This window comes from Xenopus tropicalis, chromosome 3 (assembly GCF_000004195.4).
Source record: "Xenopus tropicalis strain Nigerian chromosome 3, UCB_Xtro_10.0, whole genome shotgun sequence".
NCBI lineage: Eukaryota > Metazoa > Chordata > Amphibia > Anura > Pipidae > Xenopus > Xenopus tropicalis.
In genome coordinates this window covers 51,451,003-51,467,507 of record NC_030679.2, presented here as the reverse complement: position 1 = coordinate 51,467,507, position 16,505 = coordinate 51,451,003, and the positions used below count along the sequence as shown (strand labels likewise).

General features: G+C 37.5%; 1 protein-coding gene across 1 annotated transcript in view; it reads right to left on the bottom strand.

Annotated features, from left to right (window-relative positions):
- Positions 1–16,505, bottom strand: part of LOC100490346 (dynein heavy chain 3, axonemal) — a 522,485-nt gene that overhangs the window by 16,350 nt on the left and 489,630 nt on the right. Inside the window, exons 70-72 of the mRNA XM_031898872.1 lie at positions 6,208–6,345; positions 2,109–2,369; positions 743–835 (exon numbers count right to left, since the gene is read on the bottom strand). Coding sequence (XP_031754732.1) covers positions 743–835; positions 2,109–2,369; positions 6,208–6,345 — 492 coding nt within the window. The remainder of the gene's footprint in view (positions 1–742; positions 836–2,108; positions 2,370–6,207; positions 6,346–16,505) is intronic.

Genomic DNA, 16,505 nt, shown 5'->3' with positions numbered 1-16,505 from the left:
ATAGTAAAAAGTAGAATTATTTGCTTAAAATGAACTTTTAATGGGAGATTGCCTTTCACATTTCCAGAGATCCTATACCTGTTCTGTGTACTGACTAAAAATATATATATAATTTAAGTAGGAAAAGGGATGGAAATAATTAATATAGCTCTTTTACCTTGGCCACCTTGATGTCAGCTACATTTTTATTTGTATTGTTCTAAGCCTTAAATTACTGTTCCTATTGGTTAAGCATTAGTATATCCCATCAGTAGCTGAAAAGGAGTTAACCAGGATAAAAGGGAAAATCACATCATATTTACTGTAATTTCCTTTCCTGGCCATCCTCCATGTCAACTTTTTTTGTTAGTTTTTTTCCCCACCCTATTCTCTATAATAAAGGAACGTGGCAGCTTGTTACAAAGACACCTGTGTAAGGGAGAAAAATTTTTTTTGATAGGGGAGGGTCTTCTCTCTGGGGTCAAAGGGGTGGTGCTTTACCCATGTGTAGCTGACATGGAGGATGGCCAGGAAAGGAAAATCATAATAACTATGATGTAATTTTTACTTTTCTCCCACAGAATTCAAAGCGTTTTTATAGCAATCAAGGCAGCCATGATAGGTGCATTATATATGTATAAACACCAGACGATTAAGTGACTTTTACAGGATCACAAGCAGTTGCCACAGAAGATAGAACTAGGGCATTTAGAATGAGATCCTGCATCAAAGGCTGATCACTTAACATCTAATACATTACTACCTCTTTTGGCAAAGTTGTTAAAATCCCATCAAAGAGTTCTGCAGTCTCCTTTTGCTCTTTGGTGATGTTTCCGTTGACATGGAGTCCAAATACCTACAAAGCAAGTACAATATTTTACATCTTGTACATGTTTATCTACTTTTTTTTCTGTTTCCTTTTTTCAGATAGACATATGAAGTAAACTGTTTGGTGCTAGAGCTTGCATTTATAGAAGATATCACTGTATTAAAGCAAGTAATCAAAAGAGCAACTAAAGAAAATACATAGTCATAGGCGGATTTTCAATAAGACTAGGGGAGGCTAAGCCTCCCCAAACCTGCTTGGTACCTTAAAGGACAAGGAAAGGCAAAGTCACTTGGGGGTGCCAAAATGTTAGGCACCCCCAAGTGAATTTAATCGCTTACCTTGTACCCTGGGCTGGTGCCCCTGTTAGGAGAAAACAGCACCAGCCCGGGGTACCTGGAGAGATGCGCTTCCTCCTTCCTGCTTCGTTAAGTTGTGACTATGCGGTAGGCGCATGCACAGTAGAGTGAAGAGTCGACTTTTCTGTTAAAGTTCAGCTTTTCACTCTACTGCGCATGCGTGCGCTCGCAAAGAAGGAAGCGCTGGCAGCTACCCCGGGCTTGTGCTGTTCTCTCCGTACAGGGGCACCAGCCCGGGGTAAAAGGTAGGCAATTAAAGTCATTTGGGGGTGCCTAACATTTTGGCACCCCAAGTGACTTTGCCTTTCCATGTCCTTTAAAAAACTTACTCCATTTCTGCACTGTCCTGGAACCTTTAACCTTTAACATCAGGAAATCTTCTTGTGTTTTGTAAATATAGAACAAATAGCCAAATGACTGAAAAACCATTAAAAATAAATTAAAAATCAATTTAAAGGTGAACTACCCCTGTAAGCTAACTGATCACAAACACAAATGGATGGAGAACCCCCTCACAGGAGTACATGTATGAATACTTTTATATCCTAAGCATTTTAGGGTAAATAAAAAGCACTCCCACCCACACTTTTGTGCAGTATCCCTGGTCAGTTGGAATTGCAAGAGGTAGTTGGGAGGTTCATTTTTACGCCATCGGTCTCACATTAGCTTTAGGTCAGTCTATGTATGGCCCATCTTTAAACAAAAAGTCACCCTCCACCTATGCATAAATTGTAGACACATTTTTATAATAAGAGATAATAAAATATATAATATATTTCCATTTAAGTGTGCATTTGTTCTGCTGTTTCTCCAATATACAAAGGATGGGATACACTGCACCAAATTGACATAAACTTTGACTGCCTAAAAATAAAACTTAACCAAGGACACTTAAAACTCACAGGCAAGGGCAGCCAAAGGTTGCTTAATTTTAGAACACATACCTCTGGATCAGTGTTGAGAGGCAAGCTCTTTATGTATTCCAAGTAGCTGTCATAGGTGCCATTGCTGAGAGCAAAGTATTTGCCACTAGGAGAAAATTTGTATTGGTCCTCTGTAATTATAGATTTACAAAAGAACATGTCTAGTAAACTTAAAAGCAAACGCCTGTCATGCTCGTCTGTTACTCTTCCACCGTAGTTACATTCTCCAGTTAGATATGTGACAGCTTCCAGAGGAGGTTCATTGTATTCACTGAGGAACATCTATAGTGCAAAGCAAATTTATTAGTTTTCAGTGATTTTTTTTTTTTTTATATTAAACATCATCTAAAAAAAAAAATACCCAAAACACATTATATTTGCTGAATCAAATACCTAGAATACAACAAATATGCTATTCTGTAGGCAAGACTTCCTTTTTTGTGGTAGATCATAATACAATAAAGACTGTGACATAATACCATCTGAACTGCCCCAAAAGAACCCATCTTGCCTATACTACTACAACTGCTTTGTGGTCCTAGTGAGGGAAACACCCTGAACACTTACCCAGATTACCGTATCCATATACAACTGTTTGCTACACTTGAGATTCAAATCAACACACAAATTTGTGAATTACATTGATAATGATGTGAATGTGTGAATTCTTAATCAGACAATACCAGATAGCAATTACATTGTAAAAAATTAATTACCTGAAGTATGTACAATATATACATAATAGATGTATAGTCTGCCACACTGCACCTACTGCTGTCAAGTCAATTATGTTTAATAACAGGGATTACCTGGTTCCAGTTCACATTTTCAGAGTTCAGAATACAGTAATAGCAGGGCTAAAGAATTATTTCCCAAAATGTTCCAACTAGATAGAAAATTAACCCACAACATGTTCCATAGATGTTCCATAGGGGGAATGTAATACAAATTACAAACAATCCGTAAAATTGCATTTTTGTTATTACTGTTCACTTAACATTTATAACATTGCGAATGTATATAATAAAGTTTGTATGTCAATTAACAGTGAGATATGTTTTTCTCATTGAATTGCATCTGGCTGTATGTGAAATATGGAACTGAATTAGGAAATGTCTTTCTCATGAAATTGAATTTGGCCCTCTGTGTAAATAAGAAAATATGGGGCAGATTCAGTTTGATAGAATAAACAAGCTTATCTCTCAATTCAATTCCAGATTTTCCAATAAAACCAAATTCAATCCAATAGGAAAAATGTATCTGTTTATCACATAAAAACTTTATTGAAGTCTACAGGGAAAAAACTGGACCTGAATTAGGAGAAAAGTTTTCTCTCCTCAAATTGAATCTTTTTCACGAGTTTTTAAGTGATAAGTCATTAAAAAAATTTTCATGGAACTGAATCTTGCCCTATGTCTGATGTTTTTGGCAGGTGTAGCCCTGCCACCAGGGTGGTCAGTCTTCCTATTATTTGGTGAATGTGAAAAAGATCCAGTATCCCTGTCCCACTTTGCACATAGAATTAAATCTGTCTGGCCCTTACAATGGCAAACTAACAAATGTAATCATTAAAGGAGAAGGAAAGGCTAAATAGCTGGGGGTATCAAATGTTAGGCACCCCCACAGCGATTGTAATCGCTTACCTGCTGGTGCTCCCATTAAGAGAAAACGGTACCGGCCAGGGGTAAATGGAGCAAGCTATCCTCTTTTTTTTTTTTTTGTTAAAGTTCAACTTTTTACTCCACTGCGCCACAGTGCGCCCTGTAGCATCCAGAGTAGCTTGCAGGTAATTTGCTAAGCTTCACCTGATTAGAAGCTGTACCCCATTAATAACTACCTACAGTTTAATAAGTTGTAAGGAAATCAAAACTATATATACTGTACATATATTTATATACAGTATTATGTATACATAAAGTATATGTTCAGTCACTGTCTTTCAGTTATTAAAAACAGGTCTGTTCTTGGTCATGTTAATAATTTTTTTTTATATAAATGCAGTACAGGTTTAGGACCGGTTATCCAGAATGTTTGGGACCTGGGGTTTTCCAGATAAGGGATCTTTCTGTAATTTGGATCTTCATAACTTAAAGCTGCTAAACATCATTTAAATATTGAATAAATCCAATAGGATTGTTTTGCCTCCAATAAGGATTCATTATATCTAAGTTGGGATCAAGTACAAGGTACTGTTTTATTATTGCAGAGAAAAAGGAAATCATTTTTAAAAAATAGAATTATTTGCTTATAATGGAGTCTATGGGAAAGGGCCTTTCTGTAATTTGGAACTTTCTGGATAACTGGTTTCTGGATAAGAGATCCCATACCTGTATATACTTGTTCATGTGTGTACATTCTATTGTATTATTATTCTTCTCAGTTTCTGTATTTATTTCCCTCTTTCTGAAGCACACAAGCACAAGTTTCAATGGGAAAGACTGTTGCACATTACTGGGGATGCTATATACAGTATATTACCACTTGGTGGCACTGCAAAACAGTGAATTTGTATTAATTAATTATATTTATGTTTATCTGTATCATTATCACTGCCCGTGTTTAGTGCATTTACAAACAATTACAAACCTACAGTGGCACATATCTGAATGTACATTTAATGCTTCAATTCATTTAGAAAGAATGTGCTACTGAATGATTCACACAGTAGGTTTACATTTACTGGTAGTGGTGATATGGTAGTTACCTTGTTTGAAAGACGGGTCACTGAGAGATAAAAGATAACATCATTACAATCTAACATTACTAGAGTGAGAAACTAGATTTCTAACAAGCTGGACCTCCTACACTACTCATTGTTTGTGCAAAACTGCACTGCAGCTTCCAGGGGTTGATGGTCTCTTAGCAAATCTTTACAGAACACATATAGGGTAAGGTATTAATGCCCCTGAACAATGTAGGTCTCTACAAAATATATTGCATACTTTTTGTTTATTGTTTTAATCACAATATGTTCTTTTCATATTTATTCGGCTACACTGTGAAATTAGGGCAATTGAAGCTACGTCATGTTTTGTCCTTGTGTGGTAGATAATCAGATTATCCGTAAACATCCCCCCTCCTTAAAGGAGATGATTTTCTGGACAATCCTGCTGCATCAATTATTTAGTTCAGTGCTGTCCAACTGGTGGCCTCTACCCCCCTCTGTGTGGCCCCCACCTGTCTGGCTGCTGTGACTGCTTACCTTTGTGTAAGCTTTAAATGGTATTAGTACTGTGATTAACTGGCCCCCTGCATTGTTCACACCTCAGATTCAGGCTGTAAACCCCCTGTAGTGTTTCAAAATGTAATCTCCTGTATCTAGTATAAATAAATCTAAAGCAACTGGACTTGTTAGGTAATCTCCTGTGTTGTTCACACCTTTTAATCACTGCATTGTCACACAAAGGCAGCATAGGGCAGGCAGAGTATGGCACACACAGGCAGCATAGGGCAGGCAGAGTATGACACACACAGAGGGAATAGGGCAGGCAGAGTATTTCACACATAGGCAGCATAGGGCAGGCAGAGTATAGCACACACAGGCAGCAATAGGGCAGGCAGAGAATGGCACACACAGGCGGGTAGGGCAGGCAGAGTATGGCACACACGGGCAGCATAGGGCAGGCAGAGTATGGCACACACAGGCAGGGTTAGAAAGGCAGAGTATGGCAGGTTTTTGCTGTACAACCACCATTAATATGGGTATGGTCATGTGATAACACGGGTGTGGTTTCAAGTGGTTTAAAAAAGGGGAGTGGTCAAAACTGGCTTCCATTATCGGCCCTCCACCATATAGGCTAGAAAAATTCCGTCCCTTTGTACCACAGAAGTTGGACAGCACTGATTTTAATTTAAACTTTCTACTTTGAAGAATTAGTGGTGAAAACCTTTTTCTTAAACCAGCTGCTGAGCATGAGTTCATAGGTAACTGTAAGAAAAGGAAATTACTTTCCTAAGGATTTGCGTATTTCACATAAACCGAAAAAAGAGGAGGGGGGGGGTTAAGGTTGCCACATGGCTGGTACTTTACTGGCCTGGCTGGTAAATATGATGCTTGCTGACAATGTTATAAAATGGGTAGAAATCTAAAAATATAGTTTTATTTACTGAACCAACATACCTGAAGCTGCTTAGCACTGATTTTAAGGTCTGAGTCATTGAATTCATAAGGGATGTTCCAACCCAGAGATCCATATGCACGCCTTTCTTGGATAAGGGCATGGAAAAAGCAAAGTCCAAATAAGAGCCTTCTCCACACCTTAAGAAGAAAGATATATACAATAAATGTTAATAGCCAAGAGTCATGTGTAACAAGCATCTTCAGAGTGACAAAGAAGATTTACTGTATTCAAGGGTTATTAACTATAATTGACTAAGCTTTCTTGACTTTTGGCAGACTCATCTCTTTATAAACAGTTCACATAGCTACATTATTATGCATTTATATTGCCATGCCTCATAATTTTACTGTGTTTTATGCTAACACACACAATCAACCAGGGAAAAGAGATAATGTCTCAAAATATTCTAAATATTTAATATTGCAATTATTTCCTACAATTCTATTTGTTTATGCATATCAGATTTTATGGGAACAAATTAGAAAAATGTTGCTTTGTTGCTTGTAAGATGTACTAGAAACCCACTTTTGTTTTACTGGAGAAACTACATTTCTTTCATGCATTTTTATTGTGCCCTACATATTACTACTTTTCCTATCCTGTGTATATTATGCTCTCCCTTTCCTTTAGTCTTCGTCTATTGGTTTGCAGAACCTATTGTAATTGCTTAACTGTCCTTTTTATGAATATTACTACCCATTTGTAGAATATAGGATATGACTGCACTGGCTGGAGGTAAAACACTAGGGCAGCTAGTTTAATGGACCATATTGATGTCACTGCTCATAAAATGTGGTCCTTCTTGTTGTTTCATAAAACCACTGTTCTGTATTGCTACGTCCTGTTCTTGTTTTTTTTTAACCCATTAGCAACAACTTCCTTTCAGAGTTTACACAAAGTGGCACATAATACATTTCAGCAGTGGTTTCAGACTTCTCCAGTTCAAGTCCTCCTTGGATGTCCAATATTTGGTAAGGGCTTTCCTGAAAGGAACAGTTCAATGTAAAAATGAAAGTAAAATAGACTGTGCATTTGTCACAGTGACTTATACATAAACCCATAGCGGGTTTTTTAAAAGTTGTGGCGACTAATCGCTCCATGTCTTTGCCCTTAGAAAGCCGAAAGCAGGAAGTATGTCTATGAAGATTCTCATTCATCCAGGTCATGATATACAGTATCTAGTAGAATTAAGTCTAAAACAACTGGACTTTTCTGAGTTTTTCTTGCAGGAAGTAGTGTTCTGGCTATTATGATTTAAATCAACACAAAAGTTTTTAGTGAAAAAAACAGACATTTATCTGGCTATTATGGCAGACATCCATTGGATGTCTGCCATATTTTGTGCAGTCTAATTTACTCAGTTTAATTTTTACACTGAACTGTTCCTTTAACTTATGGTCAGAGATATATGAACAGAAAGGAGACCTTACTTGCACACCCTGGCACTCCAATGGTGAGAAGCTTGGTGCACAGTGCTGGAGGGATCGGCACCCTCCCAAACAGCCCAAATAGGAGAAAAGCAATGGCACTCAGAGCAATTACAAGCAGGGCAAGCCCTTGCAAAGTGAGTGCCATTACTTTTTTCTTATTTGTAGAGATATATGAAAACATTGCACTTTTCACCCATTAGTTACAAGAATATCTATGACAACAAATAAGTGTTCAGCTCAAATGTTATTTTGCAAAATGGGCCATCATTTCTACAGCTCCATGCCACTTTTTGAGAGTTCCACAGGTTGGGAATATTCAGTATGCACTATATGCTGCTAAATACAGTTCTCTAACCTTGCCAACTCCTCATCGTGCTCATCCCTACACTTTGGGGCACATTCATGAAATCACGAGTTTGAATCCCGAATGGGATAAATTCGGATTGGATACGATAATTTCTTAAGATCGCAAATATCACGAATATGCTTACGAAAAAATTAGTCACGATATTAGTCACGATAATATCGTATTGGCAATCCGAAAGTCACTACATTTTCGGACTGAACTATTGTAAAATGCTGGAAAACCTTTCCAACTTTGATCCTTCTGTGCTTGATTTTGGAAGCCTCCCATAGGAATCAATGGCACTCTGCAGCTCCAACCTGGCCCAAGGAAAGTCACGATAACGAAGCTTGAATGAATTCAAAACTTTCGTACACCACAATACCATTTTGTTGCACAAATTTTGTCGCACAGTACGAAAAAGTCACCGAAAATACGTTCAGAGCGTTCGTGGATTAGTAAATCTCTCCTTTTGTGTCTCAACCCCTTCTCCTTTTAGATTCCAAACTCTTTTGGACTTGAACCTCTTTACTGCTTGTATCAGTTATTGGTTGTTTTTGTTTTTTTTATGTGCTGCAAAATATTCTTCCCCTTGGTATACATGATAATAATAATACAGTTGCTAGGGACTTAATTTTGAATTATGTTGAAAAGTATTTTGAGACCCTGGGCACAAAATAATGGGAGATCTATCATGTGCTAATAGGGTGGAGTGAAAGTTTAACTGAATGGCACAAGCTGTGCCAACATAAAAAAATCCTGCATTAAAGAGAAAAATAAAAAATGTTGAGCAAAGTAATGCTGCTATACTTTAGCACATTCGGTCCATATGGCTGGTGGATACAAGTTGGTAAATAATATCTGTAATCTAACTAGAATAAGCAGATAGTAGCCTGTTGTAAATAACCATAGCCATGAATTATGTGACATAACTAAGCAATACATGTGGATGCCATGTGGCACAAAACATTTGAGTATAGTAACAAGTGCAGCACATTCTCTTTGAGTAGATATACACCTTAGAAGGAGCATGTGGCACTTCTGCGAAACACAATTCATTTTAATGACAAAGGCTGTGACTGTGTAGGCATGCAGTGTCCTAATATATAATATATAGTCACTATTACACGTAAAATTGCACCTTACTAAGGAATAGGACCACTGCAGCAACAATAGCAAGTGTTAAATGAATTCTAATCTATATACTATACTGCTAATATACTGTATTTAATGCATTTTGTTTTTTTTTAACTTATAATGCAATGGGGTCACAGTACAATAAAAGAAGAAATATATGAGTCCATGAGTATAGAAGGACAAATTACATAATCATTCTGCTGGAAAGTAAAGCAAAGATTTACTTCAGGTTAATACTTTTATACTGTGGGTTGTGGGTTATTTATATACACAATGAAAAGTCAATGAACTACTATAGTATCGCAGTGGCTAAAATAGCATTTAAATTACTGAGCGTAATGACTTATCCACAGGGGTATATGTTTATGGTAGATAAATAATGCATATGCAAATGGACACTGCTATAGAACAAGAATTTAAAATACTAAAAATACATTTGTGTACTGGCTCAATAAAAGGGCTACTGTGCACTTACATTTGTTTTCTTCAATTAGCTTATTTCTGAGCAATATCTATGCTATAGGTACATTTATGGTATAGCCTTGTACAGGTTATGAGCAAACTATAGGGTCCAACTGTAGGAAAGTTGGTATAATTCTCTAACCATCTGTTTAACCACATAATAACATGCTAAGCTGCCTCTGGTTCCTTTTAAAGAGATTTTGACACTTCTGGATAGTTAAGTAAACCTTTGTTAAAAGCAAAGAGGACTACTCTAAATGTGGACATCAAAAGGAGACTGGAACCAAAATAAGACCTGCATTCGCTGCTTTAAGGTTACATACACTTTCTATAAAACTCTCACATTTGCCCCACCTAGCTCTCTAAAGTATGCAACTCATTAAGAATAATGCTATGCTGTGGTAAAACTGGTGCGTTTGCTTCAGAAACATTACTATAGTTTATATAAATAAGCTGATGTGTAGCCATGGAGGCAGCCATTCAAGCTTAATAAGGAGAAAAGGCACAGGTTACATAGTAGATAAAAGATGTATTCTATAGAAAACAATGGGTTTAGTAAAGGAGTAAAAGCCATTCAAGAATCTTATTATAAAATGAATACCTCTCCAAAAACATGCACAAGTTTTTCGCACTGTTTACGATCATTCGGATAGAAAATTTTCGGAACTTTCGGAACGTACCACAATATTTTCGTACGACCAAAATGCGATCTGAAATTTTTGTATTTAATACGAATTTTTCCAACTTTTTAAAGTCCGAAATTCAGACTTTGATAAATCAGCCCCCAAGTCTTTGTGTTAAGAAGCCAGCCCCGATCTTGCTAGACTACAGCTACCATAATGCTTTTACTCGAAATAATATTTTGGAGAACTCTGGAAGTTGTATTCCAGCAACATTTAGGGGTAGCACACTGCTGTAAAGGTTATGTCCCCTTCAAGTGTATGTGAATATACTAAGGCTTATTTATAAACACTGGGCAAATTTGCACCTGGGCAGTAACTCATAGCAACCAATCAGTGCTTTTCTTCACCAGCTGCAAGTAGAACAATGAAAGCAAACAAGTATGTTGCACTAAATGAATCCTGTTACCTAAAATTGTAAAATCCATTTTATCAGCAGCATTTCCTTAAAAACTGTTTCTCAATTTCTGTGCTCTGGAAGTAATTGAGGCCACTTGGAAACGCACAGTATAGAAACATCGATCTAGGTATTTACTATTTTTCATTTATTTATAGGGCACATGTTAGGTCTACTCAATTTCATTCTTAATAAATACTTAATAAATTCTTAGTGCCAGCTTTTGCATTTCAGCCCAGAAAGACATAGACACAAGAGCAGATATATTATGTGTGAGCTCCTCTAAAATCTGACGTGACCTACCAGAATAAAATCTGTCAGTCAGACAGAGTAGAGAATGAAATGGGAAACTCACACATCGAGCTTAACTTCTCTGGGAACCTACTGTTCTTTTCTTGTGCTCAGAGATCTTAATGCTGCTGCAAAGGTCACTCCCTGTGTGAGAATTCTTAGCTCTGTTTCTGGCGAAATGACTACGTGTGAGCCAAACTGTCTGTAAAGCAGAGTTATATCTTAAGGCGGCATGCACATAGGTATTTTTGTCTGCAATTGCAACAATATCCTCCCATAGTTACTCTAGGTATTTATATTAACCTGAATATCTTGATGTTTACAAAGACTGCATGCTAAAAAGTCAATGTCTAACAGTCTAATAGGACAGAACTACCACTGAGTTAAATTAGCTCGAAAATAAATTGAGGTTTTTGCCCTTATATGAAATTAATAACATACAAAGTGGATAACATTCTCTCTCAAATAACAGAATTCACTGTTCATTTTTTAGAGATAATTTACAAGTAGAAGTGCAGTGAGCAAAGTGCAATTTCAAACACAAAACGTACGTTTTTTCCCAAAAAGCAGTGTAGATTGTAAGCTCTTTTGGGCAGGGCTCTCTTCACCTCTTGTATCGGTTATTGATTGCTTTATATGTTAATCTGTATGTCCAATGTATGAAACCCACTTTATAAATAAATGTTAATAATAATAATTAAAAGCAGCATTTTTGCCTCCCCAACGTACTCCACCATGCTTGTGGACAGGTGTGCACAAGAGGAGGGTGCCTGTGTACTCGAGTGGCAGTTATGGCACTGCAGTGGACAAGGTTACCTAAGGAGCAGGTGGTGGGGGATGAGGGCCCGGACTAGTGGTAGGCAGAGAGAAGAGGTATGTGTCTAGTTCCGACCCTCTACCATTGCGCCCTAGGAACATGCCTCTTCTGCCTAGTTCTGGCCCTGTGTTACATCTGACAATTGCAGCTGATGCGTCTAAATGAACACAATTGACTATGCACATTGACTCGAACATATGCAACTGTGCTGAGAGTTTTCCGTGTCTGGTTAGTGTAATATCTGGTATTTGCTGTGTTTGGCTGGTTCTTCAGACACAAGTGAATTGCACACAGTGATACAGTCGGATATTTTTGCATGAATTCTCTAAAGTTGAACTTAGAAAAGGAAAGAAAAGAAATAGGGTTAAGCTTGTAGAGTTAAGTGTATTTGTAGAATACAGTGCATTGCTGTAGTCTACTTACTGACTGTTAAATGTTCAGCTGTCATGGGCAGAAGTAGGTTGTTATATTTCCTAACCCCTCATGATGAGAAAATTATGTTTTACTGGTAAACAGGGGCACAACCTGGAAATCAAAAATGAGCTACAAATTGTTAATCAGGAGCTTCCCTTCACACAAAAGGCACAGCAGAAAAGCTTTGATATAATATTCATTCAGATATGACACTTTTCAAGTGGTTTGCCATAGCAGCTGCAAATGGTAATATTATATATAAAAGTAGTGCTCGTGTAACCATGGCAACCTGTCTTGTCAGTTTCGTTTACAAGTTTTTTTTTCCCCTTTCTTTTCTGAGGTAATGCACGATAGATCCAATATCTTTTCAAGGTTAGGAGAGAGGTTTGAGACAAAACAATAATCTTCCCATGAATTGCCCAAACAGAAGAAAATATTTCATAATTAAGCAAGGAGTCAAAGCTGTGTGCTCATTATTGCACAATTTCTGTATATATCAGTTACAAGGCACAAAGCAGTATTGTGTTCCCTTAACAGATACCAGAATATCTCACAATTTATAGATTTTATCTTTTTGCAAACAAAAGGATTTGTGCTAGAAAAAAATAGCATCCAGGAGGTGCCTTCAGTGATGTCGGCTGGAATAGTTACATACCAGACTAGATGTTCTAAAAGAAGCCAGACATGCACATATCATATGCAGGGAGAAGGAAGCATAGAGATTACATATAGTATAGTAAGTTTGTACTTCATGTACCTAATTGTTTACATGGATTGTCCAAAGATAGACACTGTATCCTGTTGGTGCAACACACAGTTACTATTACTACTAGTACCACCAATAGCAGTGTCTTCTTTAGCATAATATACAGTGTGTATGCATACAGTCATGGCCCAAATTGTTGGCACCCCAGAAATTTTTCCAGAAAATCAAGTATTTCTCACAGAAAAGTATTGCAGTAACACATGTTTTGCTCTACACATGTTTATTCCCTTTGTGTGTATTGGAACAGAACAAAAAAGGGAGGAAAAAAAGCAAATTGGACCTAATGTCACACAAAACTCCAAAAATGGGCTGGACAAAATTATTGGCACCCTTAACTTAATATTTGGTTGCACACCCTTTGGAAAAAATAACTGAAATCAGTTGCTTGTTGGACCACTCTTCCTTTGCAAACTGCTCCAGGTCTCTCTTATTGGAAGGGCGCCTTTTCCCAACAGCAATTTTAAGATCTCTCCACAGATGTTCAATGGGATTTAGATCTGGACCCATTGCTGGCCACTTCAGAACACTCCAGCACTTTGTTGCCATCCATTTTTGGGTGCTTTTTGATGTATGTTTGGGGTCATTGTCCTGCTGGAAGACCCAAGATCGTGGACGCAGCTTTTCGACACTGGGCTCTACAGTGCAACCAAAAATCTTTGCTGATCCTCAGATTTAATAATACCTTGCACACATTCAAGGCACCCAGTGCCAGAGGCAGCAAAACAACCTAAAAAAATAATTGAACCTCCACCATATTTTACTGTAGGTACTGTGTTCTTTTCTTTGTAGGCCTCATTCCGTTTTCGGTAAACAGTAGAATGATGTGCTTTACCAAAAAGCTCTATCTTGGTCTCATCTGTCCACAAGACGTTTTCCCAGAAGGATTGTGGCTTACTCAAGTACATTTTGGCAAACTGTAGTCTTGCTTTTTTATGTCTCTGTGTCAGCAGTGGGGTCCTCCTGGGTCTCCTGCCATAGCGTTTCATTTCATTTAAATGTCGATGGATAGTTGGCGCTGACACTGATGCTCCTTGATCCTGCAGGACAGCTTAAATTTCTTTGCAACTTGTTTGGGGCTGCTTATCCACCATCCAGACAATGCCGCATTGCAACCTTTCATCAATTTTTCTCCTCCTTCCACGCCCAGGAAAATTAGCTACAGTGCCATGGGTTGCAAACTTCTTGATAATGTTGCACACTGTGGACAAAGGCAAATGTAGATCTCTGGAGATGGACTTGTAACCTTGAGATTGTTGATATTTTTCCACAATTTTGGTTCTCAAGTCCTCAGACAGTTCTCTTCTCCTCTTTCTGTTGTCCATGCTTAGTGTGGCACACACAGACACACAATGCAAAGACTAAGTGAACTTCTCTCCTTTTTATCTGATTTCAGGTGTGATTTTTATATTGCCCACACCTGTTACTTGCCCCAGGTGAGTTTAAAGGAGCATCACATGTTTAAAACAATCTTATTTATCCACAATTTTGAAAGGGTGGCAATAATTTTGTCCAGCCCATTTTTGAAGTTTTGTGTGACATTAGGTGCAATTTGCTTTTTTTCCTCCCTTTTTTTTTCGTTTTGTTCCAATACACACAAAGGGAATAAACATGTGTATAGCAAAACATGTGTTACTGCAATACTTTTCTGTGAGAAATACTTGATTTTCTGGAAAAATTTCTGGGGTGCCAACAATTTGGGCCATGACTGTAATATACATATAAAAGCCTTTAAGAAGATCTTTTTGCAAATGCATCAGACATGATGTCATCTCTGTGTGCTGTTAGTGAAGGATATTTTAGTTCAAATCTAATCATGGATACTGATATTTTTGTTTTATTCTCCTGGGTGGACTCTCCTGTGGTCTGGACAGTTCAGATTACACAAACATAAACTTTTCTAAAATATACTTAATCTTGCAAAGGTACTATCTGCAGATGGAGAAGACTGTAATAATGAATTATAAACGGCTTAACCTACTACCACAAGTTGCACAGGAACACCACTGGCTTCCTTGTGCCTAACAGTGCCAACTATGTCATTAAAACCTAGTTTATGTATATGTAACCCCCTATTTGGCTGTATTTACAGACCAGCTAGATGTGCTTCAGAGCATGGGGTACATAGGACTCTAACAAACAAAATGCAATACTCATTTAGAGGAGTTAGCAGATAAAAGCACAGAAGGTAGAAAGATATGTCCACCGTTTTATCCCACCTCGACAAAGCAGGGCAAATACAGCCAAACAGCACGGCGCCACTGTGGAGATTAGTCTGGATAAGTATCTGTGTCCTCAGGATGTTTTCCTTAGCAGTCAAGGATCCCAAACAGCCAACTGTGGATCAGGGTTAAGAACTAACCTGATATCCGTGTCTTAAACATGGTCCTATATTAAGGCAACAGTGCCTGTAGGGAAGAGTACTTCCAGCTAATCTCTCCTGGTTGGAGCCAGAAACTGCTTTTTCTAACTAGAGTAACTCACTTTCCTAGATATTAGGAGATATTAAAGATATTATTCTGATTTTTGCTAATCCTCATTCACGGGGTCCCTGTTACCCGACTTCACTAGAGTTAGATGTGACCTCTGGGGTAGATGCTTACTGGGGCCATCTTGATCCCAGGCTCAGTGGAACTTCCACCTGAGTCAACAGATGTAGCCAAGCACTGTATTAGAGTGCAAAGGGAGTGATCTACCAATAAACCAATAAGGCACAAAGGGCCCGATTCACTAAAGTCCGAAATAAGGAGTGCTATTTATAGCATGCGTTAAAAATCTTATTACTTCTTATTTTTCACTCGATTCACTAAAAGGACACTTGTCATAATTAAGAAGCGATGTTCTTGGCGTTATTTATCTTGCAACGACATATTTTCAAGCAATATATTACGCAGGGCACAACATATTACGCAGCACGTTGCTTGAAAATATGTCGTCGCAAGATAAATAACGCCAAGAACATCGCTTCTTAATTATGACAAGTGTCCTTTTAGTGAATCGAGCGAAAAATAAGAAGTGATAAGATTTTTAAAGCATGCTATAAATAGCACTCCTTATTTCGGACTTTAGTGAATCGGGCCCAAAATGCTTTGCCAGTAACAGGAAGTTATAGGAAATGGTAGGGTTTAAAGCCATAGGAGCATATTAACCCTATGGGTCCCTACATATAATTAAATATTGTGACCATCCATACACATTAGAGGCTGTCTGATGTTTTAGTCTGCAATAATTATGGGACCAATAAAAAAGTGAAACAATATTTCTACATTTGTTTTTTGAATTACTGGAATTGCATTTGTTTATAGTTATATAATTATTTATGCTCATGTCTGGAAAACCTGGCTAAACTACTATAAATGTTGCTTTAAAATATATGAGATGCCTGATATTTTGCAAATTAAGTCCTCTTGTCAAAAGGACACTGCAATCAAAGAATTCTTGTTTGTTAAATAAAAGCTGTCTCAATTTCCACATGACACGTCTAATAAGCAATGTTTTAAAAATTTCAGTGTAGCAGAAACCTTGATTTAAAAGCAGTTCTTTAAAATGGATTTCATTTGTCC